The sequence below is a fragment of the Palaemon carinicauda genome, chromosome 5, assembly GCF_036898095.1.
Source record: "Palaemon carinicauda isolate YSFRI2023 chromosome 5, ASM3689809v2, whole genome shotgun sequence".
Taxonomy (NCBI): Eukaryota; Metazoa; Arthropoda; class Malacostraca; order Decapoda; family Palaemonidae; genus Palaemon; species Palaemon carinicauda.
In genome coordinates, this window is record NC_090729.1 from 167,965,738 (window position 1) to 167,982,880 (window position 17,143).

At 43.0% G+C, this 17,143-nt stretch overlaps 1 protein-coding gene across 1 annotated transcript in view; it reads right to left on the reverse strand.

The window, feature by feature from the left end:
• LOC137641257 (serine palmitoyltransferase 1-like) overlaps nucleotides 1-17,143 on the reverse strand; it is a 94,798-nt gene that overhangs the window by 59,035 nt on the left and 18,620 nt on the right. Inside the window, exons 8-10 of the mRNA XM_068373687.1 lie at nucleotides 9,643-9,840; nucleotides 6,323-6,487; nucleotides 5,712-5,810 (exon numbers count right to left, since the gene is read on the reverse strand). Coding sequence (XP_068229788.1) covers nucleotides 5,712-5,810; nucleotides 6,323-6,487; nucleotides 9,643-9,840 — 462 coding nt within the window. The remainder of the gene's footprint in view (nucleotides 1-5,711; nucleotides 5,811-6,322; nucleotides 6,488-9,642; nucleotides 9,841-17,143) is intronic.

The following is a 17,143-nucleotide window of genomic DNA, read 5'->3' on the forward strand; positions in this document are numbered from 1 at the left end:
GTCAAAGTCATTTCTTGAGAGCGCCCAGATTAGGGGTTTGATGAGGTCCTGTTGGTATGGGTTGCAACCCTTCATACTTCAGCTCCTGGGAGTCCTTCAGCATCCTAAGAGGATCGCTGGGCTTCGTGAGGAAGACAGACTTACAAGGCAGAGTAATCGTCTAAGTCAGCTTCCTTACCAGGTACCTATATATTTGGGTTTTGTTATATTGATAACTGTCAAAAACTCTAAGCATATACGCTGTAAACTTAATTAACTCTGGTCTCTACCCACCGCCTTGGGTGTGAATCAGCTATTATATATTCACCGGCTAAGTTAAATATTTAAAAATGATATTTTAATTATAAAATAAATTTTTGAATATACTTACCCGGTGAATATATAAATTAAAGGCCCTCCCTTCCTCCCCAATAGAGACGCAGCGGGACGAGAAGAATTGAAGGCTTGTTTACATGCATGTGTGGTATCTGGCCGATAGTTGGCGCTGGTGGGCACACCCGCAACCTTCATAGCGATCGCTCACGAGTTTTTGTGTGTGTTTTCTGTCGAGCCGCTGAGCAGCAGCTATTATATATTCACCGGGTAAGTATATTCAAAAATTTATTTTAAAATTAAAATATCATTTTTACAATTTTTAGTGATGCAAGGAGTGTCCTTCAAGCTATGGAAGTTTTTAATTCTAATAACCCTCTAGTTTTAAAGATTTTAGAATGCCTTTTCATTATTGGACGGAGAGTATAACAGTTCAATTTTTTTGGGTTACAGCACATGTAGGTGTGTCTGGGAATGAAAAGGCAGATTCACTGGCTAAGGAGGCTGCATCCGAGTTGCTGCCAAGAAGGTATCCCATTCCCTGTAATGATCTCCTACCTGACATCAAGAAATTGGTTTGCAATAAATGGCAACAGCAATGGGATAGTCAAGATGGCAATAAAATGCGAGAGATAACAAATGACATATCTCCTTGGAGGTATAATATGATGCCCCGAAAATGGGAGACGTCTCTTTGTCGTCTCCGTATTGGTCACACTCGGTTGACACACGAGTTTCTGCTGAAGGGCCAACACCAACCGTATTGTGACGACTGTTTAGTACCTTTAACAGTAAGGCATTTGTTGACCGAATGCCCCAATTATAACTACTTGCGGAATAGATATTTGTTTGAGGCTCGAGGTGAGGGTGGCAGGTTCATCCTTGCCAAGATTCTTGGAAATTATGTGTTCTACCATGCAAGTGGCATTTTTAGATTTATTTCAGAAGCAGGTCTTCTGAAAAATATTTAACTTTTATGACATTCAACTTTTATGATTTTTATTGAATACTCTTTTATTTTTTATTTTATTTTATTTTTTTATTTTTGTATACATAAATTAAATGTTACCGGCGTCAATGACCTCAGATGTCAGGATGCCTGAAAACTTTAAATCAATCAATCAATCAATCCTTTATTAGTTACTCCAAGAGACCTCTCTGCCAAATACAGAGAGGAGCCAAAGGGACAGGCTATGCAACATCAAATGCCTCTCTTTTTGGAGAGGGAGGCTATTGTCCGGTCCTGGATGTAACTGCTATCAACGCCTTCGTTCAGAAGTCAAAGTTCTCCATGGAGACATCAAAATCAGTCCTTACAGCAGTAGGAAAGGTCCACTGGATGGTCTCATTAGACCTCCAGGATGCTTCCTTCCGCATCCTCATCCATCCGAACTTCAAGCAATTCCTGAAGGTTCGTGTATAGGAGGAAGTTGTCCAGTTTTGGGCTCTTTGTTTCGGCCTAAGCACCACCCCTCAAATAGGTGGTGCGTCTGCTAGGACCTGTCATTCTTCTAACCATAGACCTCTTCCAAGCTCCCTAAACCCTGGGAGAAGGAATGTCGAACGTTCTAACCATAGACCTCTTCCAAGGAATGTCGACCATAGACCTCTTCCAAGCTCTCCACCTCCTGGGAGAAGGAATGTCGAACGACAAAAGGAAACGAGGCTTTAGCTCCCGAGCAGACGCCTCCTTGTGCATACCTTTTGACGCTTCCCAGGACGCTCGCCTTCATCATAGGAAAGGTGAGGTAAAAGTTTTTTCGTCATCCTCCTCCACCGTCAGACTGGTTTTCATCCTCTGGACGCTCTGCGTGTTCTTTAAACGGTGTAGAAAGAGAGCTTGTGGTAGACGTGACTTCTCCTGTACCACAACAGTTTGACCATATTTTTAATATGCTGCAAGATATGCAAAAGAATCTCTCTTTGCTCATGAGGGTTTATCAACCGGCGAACAACAAGAGAGTAGCAGGCCCGGACCCTGAGCATCGGGTAACTTCTCACCTGGACGCCAAGCGTCGTAAGGCTACTATTCGAGAGGTTCTTTTTGACAAACGTCTTTACAACTTCCCCGTTAAATATCTTGTTTTAGCCACTTTACCCCAAGGAGTCAAGCAGACAGACGTGACGTCGAACGTCCGCCTAACGTGACGTCGAGCGTCCAGCGGAACGTGACGTCGAGTGTCCAGCGGAATGTAATGTCGAGCATCCAGCTAACGTGACGTCGAGCGTCCTACAGGACGTGACGTCGAGCGTCCAGCAAGACGTGACGTCGAGCATCTAACAGGACGAGACGTCAAGCGTCACGCAGAACGCGACGTCGAGCGTCAAACAGCTTGTGACATGGACATGTACGCATTTCCACCGTTCAAGTTCATTACAAAGTGATGCAAAAGTTTGTGTCACACGAAAGGACGGATTGACTCTAGTGGCCTTCTTTTGGCCCTCAGAGAGTGGTTCACAGAGGTACTGGAATGGATGGTAGACACTCCAAGAAGTCTTTCATTAAGAGTAGATCTACTCAAACAACCCCACTTGGAATGGTACCATCAAAATCTCCAAGCTTTTCATCTAACAGTCTCGGATTATCGAAAAACTCACAAGAACTAGAGATTTTTTCGTAGGAAGCAACTAGAGCTTTTGCAAGAGCAAGGAGGACTTCTACCATCAAGGTTTACCAATCCAAGTACGAGGTTTTTAGAGAGTGGTGCAGAATCAACTCTCTTTCCTCGTCCAGTACTTTTATAACTCAGATTACTGATTTCTTGTTATATCTTCGAAGGAAACGCATTTTGTCATCCTCTACCATCTAAGGATACAAGAGTATGTTAGCAACCGTATTCATGGCATAAAAACTTGGCCCTATCTAATATTAAAGACCTACAGAAACTTCTCAAATCGTTTGAAACATCAAAGCAACAGCTCCAGGATTCACCAGCTTGGAATCTTAAGTTCATTATGAGTGACAGGTTTGAGCCCTTGCATTCAGCTTCATTTAAGGACCACGCGACTAAAACACTATTTTTGGTCAGTCTGGCGACAACTCAGAGTCAGTGGGATTCATGTTTTTAGCTAAAACGTTGGTTTTGTCGAGATAAAAGTATCTGCTCATTGCAGTTAGGCTTTCTTGCCACGAACGAACGCCCTTCTCAACTTTGGCCCAAGGCTTTTGAGTTTCCGAACCTTTCGGATGTGATCGGCGTGGAGTTGGAGAGTGTCCTGTGCCCAGTAAGAGCCCTGAAGTTCTATCTGGACTGTACGGAAGAGTTGCGAGGCAAGTCAGATGCTCTTTGGTGCTTGGTCTAGAAGTCCTCGTTACAGATGTCAAAGAATGCACTTTCATTCTTCATCAGGCTCTTAATAAGAGAGGCTCATGCGCATTGCAGTGAGGCAGACCTCAATTTTTTAAAAGCCAAGACGCATGAAGTTAGAGCTGTAACAACTTTGGTGGCCTTCAAGCAGAATAGATTGTTGTGAAGCATTAAGGACACAACCTTTTGGAGGAGTAAATCTGTGTTTGCTTCACATTATTTTGAAACGTGTCCAGACTCTTTATGAGGACTGCTTCACTCTGGGACCATTCGTAGCAGCGAGTGCAGTAGTGGGGAAGGATCCATGACTACGTTCCCATAATCCTAATACCCTTTTCTTCTCTTGGAACTTCTGTATTTTTATGGTTGTTCGTGGAGATTGCGACAGTCTTCCACAATCATTGATTTTAGTCAGGTGGTCAGTTTGTTCCTTGAGAGCGCCCGGAACAAGGGTATTGGAGGTGGTCCTGTCATCATAGAGCTTTTTACACAGGTTTGACAGCTCCTAGAGGTCTTCAGCCCCCTGGGTGAATCGCTGGATCTCATAAGGAAAGCGGACATAATGAAAGTATTCATTGAAGTCAGCTTCCTTATCGGGTACGCACCCTTAAGCTTGTTTATTAACTCTTAAGTTAAATTCCAACAATGTTGGCTGTCTCTGACCCTCCACCAAGGTTGTCAATCAGCTATATTTATATAACCACTAGGTAAGTCTTGTGTTTAAAAAATATTTTCATAAAAAAATAAATTTTTAAACATACTTAACCGGTGGTTATATAAATTTAATTCCCTCCCTCCTCCCCTCTAGAGACATTCTATGGGCATGGAAAATCTGAGGATTCATGGGATGGTTCTAGTACCTTTGCCAGAGGGCGTGCAGGTATTACACTTGGCTACTCAATCTGCGATTGCTGCGAGTTTTGAATTTCTGCCGTCCCGGCAGAAATTCAAAACTCGCAGCAAGTAAGTATGTCTAAAAATTTATTTTATGAAAATATCATATTGTTTAGTATTGGTTTAGAGTGCAAAGACTTCATAATTCTTTACTGTATCAGACTGCAAACATTGTAACGCATTTAACATATTTTGAGTGTCACCCAAAATTTCCTCAACCTTATAGCTTTTGGGTAAAACAAATATTATTAAACAGTCTTGATATTGCTAGAAGTAAGGTGCTTCCATTTAAGATATCAAACCCTCCATGGATCAAATTCATTATTTATAGCCTGCACAGTCAGGTCAGAAGATCCTAAAGCCTTCGAAAGGGAGTGACAAACACTCGGGGTTCCTAATGCACCAACAAAGTCTGATAAGGAACTCGGTGTTGATGCTCGATTTCTTGACCCCGGCATCCTAATCCCCAGGGATTAATCCAGCAGTGGCAACAGCAGTCTTCTCTGTTATTGTCTTGAGTGTTGCTCAGTTCAACTCCAACGAATGGCTTGTATTCCTCTTCCGTCTCAGAGCACAAGTCTGCCTCTGCACTGGAGGCCACCATCAACACTTGGCACAAGAGGATGTCCACATACAGACATGTAGGTGTGCAGATCCACAACTGGCTTTGCCATGAAGTAGTTGCAGTGGCCAGAAATCGGGAAGTTCTTGTTTTCATTCCATCACAAACAAACAACACTGATAAGAAAAAGAATACAGTTGAACAGTGGAGCAGCATATCCTCACACCAGAGCAGTTAAGGTAAAAGGAAGTCCCATCCCCACTCTCGGTGGATAACTGCTCATTATCAATTTCAATGACCGATTCCAACTCCCGCCAAAATAATCTCCCTAATTAAAGGATTATGGTTGGTATGTCCCATAGGAACTAATATGAATTCCTTTGTGTGCCCTTTTGGTACAAATTAATTTTGAAACCTTCAGGTATTTTTATGATATACAGGATCTAAAATGTTTTATGGAAGGATCCAGGACATTGAAGGCTTTTAAAATTTCCTATTGGAACTTCAAGCTCTGTATCGAACAGCGCACAAATGTCATCGATATATAAGCCCTACAACATGGATTGGGGAAAGGAGAAAAGTTTCAAAATGCAGTATTCCATATACAGATTATTAAGTATAAAAAAACAGATTACCTTGTGAGGAAGAGTAGAAAGAGCAACATGAAGCTGGCGACAGTTGTCGTGTAACTTTTGCATTAGAGCAGGGCCCTCAGTTTCTAGTATATCAATAACCTGCAATTTTATAGTTGAGTGAGAAGTTATGAACCAGCAAAAATTAGAAGTCTTGCCTAGATTAATTAGTAAGGTAATCAGCATATAAAAAAGTTGTAAATCAACCGGAGGGTTTTTTCTTTGCTCATTCTCTATTGTACCATTTAGTGCTGAAAATTTTTTTTCTGTTCTAGGTAATTCTAAACGAATCATATGATTAACATATTCCAAAGGATGGTCAAGTTCTTTAGGACACTATACTGTATCAGATCTTATTTTTTGGGAAAAATTCTTTTCTCACCACAAAATTTACATGAAAATTACGAAATTGTTTGTGGTCATCATATATTACACAATTAGAATTATGCAGCTAAAGCATTTGCAGTATACCATACTGCATCTCTGGTAAATTGTCATTAAAATCTAAATTAAATTCAAGCCCAATTCAGACTAACCAAAAATCTGATGACCTATCAAAATCAGAAAATATTAAGACATTATGCATGTTTCTTATCAGTAACCCTGTGATGTACCTTAATGACACTAGCAGCTAACATTGGCGGTAATGAAGCAGAGAAGCAGTAACCAAGCCCCGAGAGACGCTGATGGTCGATAACAAACTTGGTTCCAACACAAAACCCCCCTGCACTGGCTGCAGTTGTTTCCAAAGTGGCCATTATCATGTCAACCTCTTTCATCTAGGTAAGAAACCAAGGTAAAAATTATATTTTATTGCATATACTAATAAACTTTGTGAGATTCTCACAATGTGACAGAGCAGCCCTATCGAACTGCTTGAAATGAAAAAAAAAGAGACCTTATAAATTGTGATTTTTAATATGATAGATCTAAAAGCTTTTCTTATTGACTTCTCAAGGTGTAAATCACCTGAGCTCACTAAGCGAGTACACCTATTGGTTATGCCATGCTGCTGCTGCTGTTGCTACTTTTTTTCTGCAATTAATTTTTATATTTGAACATTTTTGTAACGAGCACAGTGGACACTTGAAGCGATGGGTTTGCTATGAATCAAATCTTAATTTTAGTAGTTCTGGCTTGATGTGTTTATTTCGATTCATAGATAAGTACAGTACTCTCTATGTATACATAGCATGAAGCATCTGTATATTAGAATGTATTAGAATGTCATAAAAGTAACTTACCAGAGTCTACTTTAAAATACCGAAAGACAGGTAGTGGTAATGTGAAGAATTTATGCTTTGAAGTAGATAAGTTGCAAAACGGACATTTTAATTTTCTACAGTAAATTGTATTCATCTTACAAATATAAAAAGGTCTTTAATATTTAAATATTTTTTTGGTATAGCAGTTGGGAATCGTTAACAAGACAGCAAGTGTGAGAGAGAGGGATTTTCTATCCACACAGTCTGTATATCCTCAATTTTTTCTTTGGTTATGGAGCCATTCAGAAAGTTTGATCCCAAATTACAACAGGAGACTTTAGGTTTATATATAACTCAATATGTGGGAGGAATTGTCTTGTGGGAACTAATTTGTATTTTAGCCATAACAAAGAAATATCAGATTCTGGATGAGCAAGGTGAGTTTAGGAAGTATGATTCCTAACCTCCTTCCCCACGAGATGCTGAAGCCTTGACAAGGATGGGGACTTAGGGATTAAGAGCTAGGCTCTGATGAACAGTGGAAATTGCCTTCCCACTGGACCTTGGTGCCCAATTGTTGATCCAACTAAATTAGTCAGCACTTTCTCTTTCCCTTTTGGTTATTTCTTTTATTCTCCAATTTCTTCCTCTCGGGCATAATCTTGTTGATGAGTTTGGCTTGTTTGATTATAGTTTGGCTGCTGCTTTGGATTTGGCACAGGGTGGGATGGATGGCATGCCATCTCAACCTGTACAAATTTAGATGCCATCACCCTCTGAGAGACCCCATTGAGTGCAGCGGGGTTCATCTTCTAGAAATTTATTTCAAGATGAAAATTGCCAAACAAAGAATTAAAGAATCCTGTATTGAAGCCTATTAAAGGTAAGTGGCGAGAGCGATTGGGACTCCCTGTGGTTTTGAAAGTGTTAGGTGAGGACAAGCAATTATTGACTGGGGGGGAGTCTTCGGATATTAGTACAGTGGACACTTTAATGAAAGTAAACCCTACGGATGAATAGGTGGCTGGAGATTTTTGTCTAGACTGCTCACTCGCTGTGTGGATCTTGAACCGCAATGTGGTGGGGTTCTCCATTAAGCTTTGAAGTTTGTCGTGATGCTGTATGTGATATTTAGCTATCCCTTTTGCATGTAGCACTGAGGGTAATAGGTTTTTTCTTAATATATTATAGAATTTTTTTTGTCTTTCTGGTGTAAAGGTAAAAATGTAGAGACAGGTTAGATGTGCAGCCTGGTCTTATAATAACTTTGATCGTAACACAAGCTTATTTAAATTGCATTAGAGTTTAGCCCAAATATATATACAGTTGTGTTGGGCTTTGGTTGTACTTTTATATATGTGGATTAAATGTTTGTAAGGATTGATTCCTAAGAGGTTCTGTATGGAGATATTTATGCCTCTCCTTCTGGTTTGTATACCTGCATTTTCATATTTTTTTTTTCTTGAATTTTGTAATAAATGTATGTTGTTAATCCTCTTTCAGTGTGCTCCTTGCGTGAGAGGTCCCCCTATTCCAGCCTGAAGTTTTAATATCTCCCTTTGTATGATTTTAGTTAATATCCTCTCCTTATGTTCAATTACTTTTATATACAAATAAATCTTACCTAGAAAGCATACTGCTCCTCTTATTTAGGACTCTGTGCATAGCACTGCGGAGAGAGACGGGGAACCCCCCCAAAAATGATAGGAAAGTAAGGTTCAAGCTGGGTCCCCTTGCCCCGTATAAAATCAAGAGGTGGTGCCCAGTGCCCAGTTCATCCTTGATTGTTTACCTTTTACCCAGATTTCTGGGTATTCCACCATTTCTTTTTGTATAGTGAACCGGAGTGTGGTCGGCCGTCAGACACTAGGCAGTCTGAGTGCTACATCTGGCCATAGTCTGCCGACCACTACAGCGAAATCACCAACATGAATTCAATGTTAATGATAGCACTGCCGAAACAAAATGATCGAGGAACACTGATTCGTAGATGCACGATGGAATAGATTTTGACCAATAGAAGAGCAGGCTCATATGGCGATAACTAGCATCAGAGTAAGAGAATAATAACCAATGGGGGTGCGGGAGGATGGTGGCGAGTTCACGGCTTGCGGCGCGCAAATTTAAAAATCCGTCTCTGAGGCGCTGGGGTCTCATACTATACCTCGTTTCGTAGCATGAAATATTTTTGGCAATATGAAGCAAAAAAATCTTTGAATCTTGTTTCGCAGAATGAAAACTTTGTTTGCAGAAGCTTTCGTAGCAAGAGTTATCACTGTATATGTAATCCACAAATTTTTTTTATAGATAGGACCATATTCATAGTTGGATATATCACTTTAGTGTGTCTTGAGTACTATGCTGCTAGGTATTAGAAGTTTTTTAAAGAATCCCTTTAGCCCCAAAAATAGGAGTTTCAGCTTCCCATTGGCATTTTACTACCCTCTGTCCAATTTTAGCTTTGCCTTGCTCTAGTTTCAATAAAGTATCTTTATTAAGAACAAAAATTTTAAGTAATACACAAGTATTTTGATCTGGGATAGTGGTTTCATTAAAGTACTTTATGATTAAAATGGTTAATTTACCACATTTCTATTGCTGCATCTATGCTCATCATTATTGACAACATTAATTATAAGATTAACTATCACTGTTAATAGAAAAATCTATAATAAACAATTACTGTTAATAGAAAAAAAATACCATAAAAAACTTAGGGATTGGCATACTGGAATGTTGAAGTACTCTGTAATTCCTCGGCAATTTTTTCCAAGAGTACCAAATGTAATGGACTCATCGATGAATAAACGTAGTTTATACTTTTGTCTCAATTTCACTAACAAAGGTAGGGGGCACATCTTTCCTGTATTCATGTAAATGCTCTCCACAACCAGGAACTTGCGTGTACTATTAGCTTTCTTGGGATCCTGGAAAAGAAGACGACTTAATGCATACTGTGGAACTGATGAAAATCTAAAGAATTGACCATCTAATATTTTATTTCTGGGCTTGAACCTGTGCCGCCCAGTGAATAAGCTCCATTTAGCACTTATTCCTAGGTAATTTACTGCTAAATATACCAGAGAAAAAATGTAAAGGAGTGCTAGGTTAACTAGCTCGCTCACCTATTGGTGTCGGTATAAAATTGGACGTATAATCCAGAGGTCCCGCACTATTTAGATTCATCCACGACAGAATCCCCAATAGAGGAGAGCCGTTCAACCTCACTCGGTACTACTAACAATGCATCCGCTCAGAACTCAACTCCTTTTAGCACGCCTGTGATCGTAACCCGCTTTTTTGTTGTGCTCTCATATTTTGCTTTTTCCCACTGGATTATGGCTTCTTCGTCGGTTTCCCAGGAGACACCGTCTAAGTTAAGTACCAAGCTATGTTTTGCTGTGTTTTGAGCATTCTAGATCGTTTAATATTTAAATTATAGGAGTTTATTCTCTTCGTTCATACCGATCTTGCTCGACTTCGCTACAGTTGGTACTCCTGTTGAGAGCTTTTAGTTTCACTCGCGGTGTTACTATGTGTATTATTTTTATTTTATCTAAATGTTATTGGTTATTGTGGATATTCATTATTAAGCGTTTAGAACCCTCGTGGTTCATTTTTAGGGCCGATATCAGTTACGTATCGTTATGGCTTGCCGACCTTCGTTACTAGGCGGCAATTTTATTTTATAAGTCATCAGGTGTGTCCTTTGTGATTTATTTATTATGTTGCGGCCTTGCCCTAAATTTTTTATGTGTATATTTATATGATTGTCACCGCTATTACTATTATAATGAATATTTGTGCTATTACTCCGTGTGATCTGTCTGGTTGGGGATCGTCAGTTGGTAGCCCTGCTGCTCCGTATCACGTGATCCTCCCCCAAGCTCCCCCTCTCGCTAGGTGGGCGGCTAGGCTTCCCTCCCCCCTCCCCTAGGGGACCGTTGCCTTCCCTCCTTTTAGAGGGGGTAGTTCAGTGTTTATGGACTTTGTCCTCCGGGTGTCCCGGCGGGTTCGTCTCTGTCTAGACGGTTGGCCACCGGTCAACAGAGTTGGATCCCGGTGCACCCTATTTTATACACTTTTATGTTATACGAAACCCTCCGGGTTCGGTTGGCGGTTCTTATCTACAGTTCCGCCCCCCTATTAATTAATTATAACAGTTCCTATGATTATATATAATTATATATATGACAGATTACTATCTCGGAGTTCCTATTTATGAACTGGTTTATGGATATACTTTTATTTCCCGGCCCGGGTCTTAACCCCGCCCCGGGAAATCAGACACTATGTGTCTTAAGCCTTTGTTGTATCCTTTTTATGCTCCCGGCTCGACCGGAATGGACAACTATACTCTCTAGTCTTAAGTTAGACTTATGTTTAGGCCCGAGTCCTCCGGACCCGCCCCTACTTAAGAGTATTATAGTTAAGTTCTAGTCTTAAGTTAGACTTATGTTAGTCCCGGGTCCTCCGGACCCGCCCCTACTTAAGAATATTACAGTTAAGCTCTAATCTTGTGTTAGACCTATGTTAGGCCCGGGTCCTCCGGACTCGCCCCTACTTAAGAATATTACAGTTAAGCTCTAATCTTGTATTAGATCTATGTTAGGCCCGGGTCCTCCGGACCCGCCCCTACTTAAGAATATTACAGTTAAGCTCTAATCTTGTGTTAGACCTTTGTTAGGCCCGGGTCCTTCGGACCCGCCCCTACCTAAGAATATTACAGTTAAGCTCTAGTCTTGTATTAGATCTATGTTAGGCCCGGGTCCTCCGGACCCGCCCCTACTTAAGAATATTACAGTTAAGCTCTAATCTTGTGTTAGACCTTTGTTAGCCCCTACTTAAGGGAATTACAGTTTCTCATATACTATTCTTTTTATAGATGGTGCATTGTCTGATGCCGGCCTGTGCAGCTGTTATGCACCAGCCTTGTGGCCACTCCGTCTGCCGATCTCATGCCCCTTGTGGGGTTCAACTGGAAGACGTTGTGGTATGGCACCCGGATAACTGTGTGATTTGCTTCGACCTCATCACTACCCTTGGATCTGACTCGGTGAGTCCCGTTGGCTAAGTTGCCTTCTTATTTTACTATTAGTAAGATCTCTATGGTCTTGAAGGACCATTGGGAGTCTTCCCTTTTATAATTCCCACTATTATTTCAGGCATCCCCGGAGCAAAAGTCTGCGGCTCGGGCCACACTGAAGGTGTGGGTTGGTGGTTTTGCCCGGAATGTGAAGTCTAAGCGGCCGTACGTCCTATCTGAGGACTACTGCTCCATGGTTTACCCCAACGCTAAGTCTTCAGCCGCTGTGGCTAGGCATGTGGCAGCTCCTATCATTGCCCACATTGATGCCACCATAACGGGTCTCATCGACCCAGAGCAAGATACATCGGACGCCCCCGGAGGTCTGGAGGACAATGTTGCCTCCATGAACCTGGACGTCGAACCAATGTTACTAGACGAGCCGGATACAGGTAGGGTGGTAAGTGAGGCAAGTGTTTCCGGCGCTGAGATTCCTATCCTCAGCCCCGCTCTTTCTTCTTCTTCTGATCGCTCTTCTTTTCATGGATTTTCTGGGGACCGTGATTCGTCTCAACGATCATACCCGGTCCCTCCTAAGGATAAGTCTACATCAAGAACCTTACCCAAAGCTCGCAAGCCCCACAAGACTTCCCATAGCTCTAAACAAGGTACAGACCTGTCATCAAAGGCCTCTGGTTCCTCCTCTAAGTCTCACGACCCGGGAGTTCATTCCGCCCCTCCTGCTGCTAGCCCGGGCCTTTCCGAATCAGCCATGCTTCGCATCGTGTCGGAGATGCAGGCAAAGTTGGTTTCGGAGATGCAGTCTAAGATGGACACGATGTTCTCTAACATCGGTCAGAGACTTGGGGCTTTAGAGCAAGGAGCTCCGGAGAGAGTCCAAAGCTCCCTCATCCCGGATGCCTCTAAGCTCCCGCCGTTTGCCAAGAACAACCCTTGGCGTATGGCTCTTCATTCCCCGTTCTCAGACGGAATGTTGACTTTGGAGGGCCTTGGCACTCGTCCTCTAGAGGACTTTGAATTCTTTCCTCCTGGTCTGGCATTTCCATTTCATGGTTATGCCAGGCTTACCGAGGAAGCTTTAGTTCGGTTAGACAAGGTCCCCAAAGAGACGGTCATCTTCCCTAAAGAGCAAGCCCAATCTGTTTGGGCCAGATTTTTGAACGACATCGGCTGCACTAACACCATGCTGACGCCTTATAAAAGCTCTTTTACGATGTTCTTAATGGACAAGAACACTTTGACTCCATGCGTCAATAAGGTGGCAGAGCTTGCCTTCCAATATGCTCTGGAGGAGAAGCCCTTGCCTCCCATCCGAGAGGTGGATCCAATCTTCCTCCTTCTTCCTTCAGGCATTGAGTGTTGGGACAACGTCCATACCACCTTTACCTCTGGCAAGCTAGCAGCAGACTGTGCCTCAGTTTTGTTTAGTGAGAGGCTTCCCCGTCTCCCGGAATCCCTCATTAAACAGGAATATGATTCCCGCCTACGTGTGGGCCGTACTCTAAACTTGGCCACATCCACGGAGTCGATAGCCTTGACTTACGATACGGAGAGTATTTTTAAGTCTCTCAACAAGGCTACATTACAGTCTTTATATTATGACCTGTATGACTTCGCTACTGCTAAACGCAGATGTCGCAAGCATGTCCTAGCTGAGGCGACGATTAGGCATGAACCTAATAAGCTCATCTGGTCCTCCTGTTGGGGTTCAAATCTCTTCCCCGAGGATCTCGTAGAGGAAGTCTTGGCGGAGGCCACTAGAGTTAATCAGAGTCTTAAAGCCCGTTGGGGTTTGACCCCGAAACGCAAATATGACCCCGCAAATTATCAAGCCCGGGGTAGGAAGAAGCTTCGTCCATATACCTCCACCCAGTTCAGGCAACAGCAGAGTGGTTCGTCCAACTTCCGGCTGCCTCTTCCCCCATCTCCTGTTGTCCCTGCACAGCCTTCCACCTCTCAGGCTCCTTCGGATGACTATGTCACCGTTCTGCTCCCTAAGAGCCAGCTTTCTGGTGCCTCCTCCACTTCTCCTGCCTTTAACCAGTCTTACGAGGCTCGTAGCTCTTCCCAGAGTTATGGTAGAGGTAGAGGCTACCACCGTGGTTCTAACCAGAACAAAGGCAGGGGAAGAGCCTTTCGCAGAGGAAAGAATTTCCGAGGCGGACGTGGAGGCAACTCCTCAAACCAATACTGAGGTGCGGCAGGTAGGGGGGAGGCTCTATGCCTTCCGCAACAAATGGAGGTTCAGTCCCTGGGCGTTCAGTATCATCTCCAAGGGACTGGGGTGGAGTTGGATTCAAGGACCTCCTCCTCCGAACAAATCTCGTCAACATTCCACTCCGGACCTGGTCGAATTTGTCCAGGATCTTTTACAAAAGAACGCCATACAAGAAACGAAACACCTGAAGTTTCAAGGTCGGCTGTTCAGTGTCCCGAAGAAGGATTTGGACAAGAGAAGAGTGATTCTAGACCTATCCCTTCTCAACTTGTCCATTCAATGCGACAAGTTTCGAATGCTTACCGTCTCGCAGGTGCGGACCTTACTTCCCCGTGGGGCCGTCACCACCTCTATCGATCTTACAGACGCCTATTATCACGTCCCGATAGCGAGACACTTCCGTCCGTACCTAGGCTTTCGCTTAGGGGACAAAAGTTACTCCTTCAAGGTGATGCCTTTCGGGCTCAACATCGCCCCAAGGATCTTCACAAAGTTAGCAGAAGTCGCTGTTCAGGAACTCAGGAATCAAGGGATTCAAGTAGTAGCCTATCTGGACGACTGGCTCATTTGGTCAGACACCTCCCAAAATTGCCTAAAAGCCACTCTCAAAGTCATCCATTATCTTCAATCTCTAGGCTTCCAGATCAACTTCAAGAAGTCCCGTCTTCTTCCAAAATCGAAGTTCCAATGGCTCGGCCTGCAATGGGATCTTATATCTCATACTCTGTGTCTTCCCAGACCCAAGAGGTTAGAGATTGCAAGGAACACCAAACGCTTTCTCAAAGACAAAGTAAGTTCCAGACGACTCCAAGAGAGGATTCTGGGGTCTCTTCAGTTTGCCTCAGTGACGGATCTTCTTCTGAAGGCAAAATTGAAAGATATCAATCGTGTCTGGCGTTCGAGGGCGAACCGGAAAGATTTCTTCCTTGGACAAGAGCAAACAGTCTGTCAAAGTCAGTTCCCCTTCGATTTCCGCCTCCGAAATTAATCATTCACACGGACGCATCCTTATCAGGTTGGGGCGGCTATTCTCAGCTCAAGAAAGTTCAAGGTCTTTGGACTCCCTTGTTCCGCCAATTTCACATCAATGTGCTAGAGGCCATGGCAGTTCTTCTAACCCTGAAACGTCTCGTTCTTCCCAAGAAACAACACCTTCGTCTGGTCCTCGACAGCGAAGTGGTGGTCCGCTGCCTCAACAGAGGCGGGTCAAAGTCAGGGCCTCTGAACCATGTGCTAGTAGCCATATTCTCCCTAGCAGCCTTGAACCATTGGCATCTTTCAGCTGTCCACCTGGCGGGAGTCCGGAATGTAGTGGCAGACGCCCTGTCCCGGACCTCCCCTCTAGAATCGGAATGGTCACTCGATCTAAAGTCATTTCGGTGGATTCTCTCTCAGGTTCCCGGTCTCCAAGTGGACCTCTTCGCCACGGAATCCAACCACAAATTGAGAGTATATGTGGCTCCCAATCTAGACCCTCAGGCTTACGCCACAGACGCCATGTCACAGAATTGGGACACCTGGGAAAAGATTTATCTCTTTCCCCCGGTGAATCTTTTGCTGAAAGTTCTAGACAAACTGAGATCCTTCAAGGGACAAGTAGCCTTGGTCGCACCCAACTGGCCCAAGAGCAACTGGTATCCTCTCCTGCGAGAGTTGAGACTATACCCTCACCCGATACCCAATCCGGTTCTGTCTCAGATAGTACAAACACGCGTTGTGTACGCTTTCTCAAACATTCAGAGCGCCCTAACTTTATGGACTTTATGAAGTTTGCGGCTATGCATGGTGCCAATATTGATCCTCAAAACACCTTGTTCCTAGAATCGGATAAACGGGATTCCACCATCCGCCAGTATGACTCTGCAGTTAAAAAGTTGGCAAAATTTTTAATAGACTCAGACGTGAACTGTATGAACTTGAACCTTACAGTCACTTTCTTTGGATCTTTATTAGAATCAGGTCTGGCAGCCAATACTATCACCACTATTAAATCGGCTCTGAAAAAGATCTTCCTAGTGGGTTTTAACATAGACTTAACCGACTCTTTGTTAGCTTCAATTCCGAAAGCTTGTGCCAGACTGAAACCGGTTACTCGTCCTACCCCGGTGACCTGGTTCCTTAATGACGTACTCAAATTGGCTTCTGATACCATTAACAGTTCTTGTGATTACATTCCCCTTCTCAGGAAAACACTTTTCCTGGTGAGCTTGGCTTCCGGGGCAAGAATTTCTGAATTGGCAGCCTTGTCGAGAGACCCTGGTCATATTGACTTCCTGCCTTCGGGAGAGGTCCTTCTTTCTCCTAACAAATTCTTTTTGGCTAAGAACGAAGACCCTCAAAACAGATGGTCCTCCTGGAAAATTGTTCCCCTCACGCAAGATCCGTCTCTGTGCCCTGTTACTACTCTTAGGTCTTATTTATCCCGGACCTCCTCTAACTCCTCGGGGCCTCTATTCGTTAGAGAACAAGGCGGTACCATTACTATTAAAGGGATCAGGCAACAAATTTTGTATTTTATTAAACAAGCTAACCCTGACTCTTTTCCTCTTGCACATGATATCAGGGCAGTTGCTACCTCAGTGAACTTCTTTCACCACATGAATTTTACAGACCTTTCCAGGTATACAGGGTGGAAATCACCGTCAGTGTTCAAGAAACACTACCTTAAACATTTGGAAGCCCTAAAATTTTCTACAGTAGCCGCAGGGAGCGTAGTTACTCCCAGGTAACTCACAGGTTAATGCCTTGTCTCTTTATCTCTCCCTCTTACCTGCCTCATTTATACCCTATTGTATTCGTTGGTCTCGCACCTGAATACTGTTATTATATTTGAAAATTTTTATACTCCTGAGTATCTGTATATATTATCACTCACGGCATTATTATACCTACCTTATTGGATTTATGTTCATATTTAAGATACCCTTATAATTGTTTTTTGGTACTCATCTCTGATTAAAAGCAT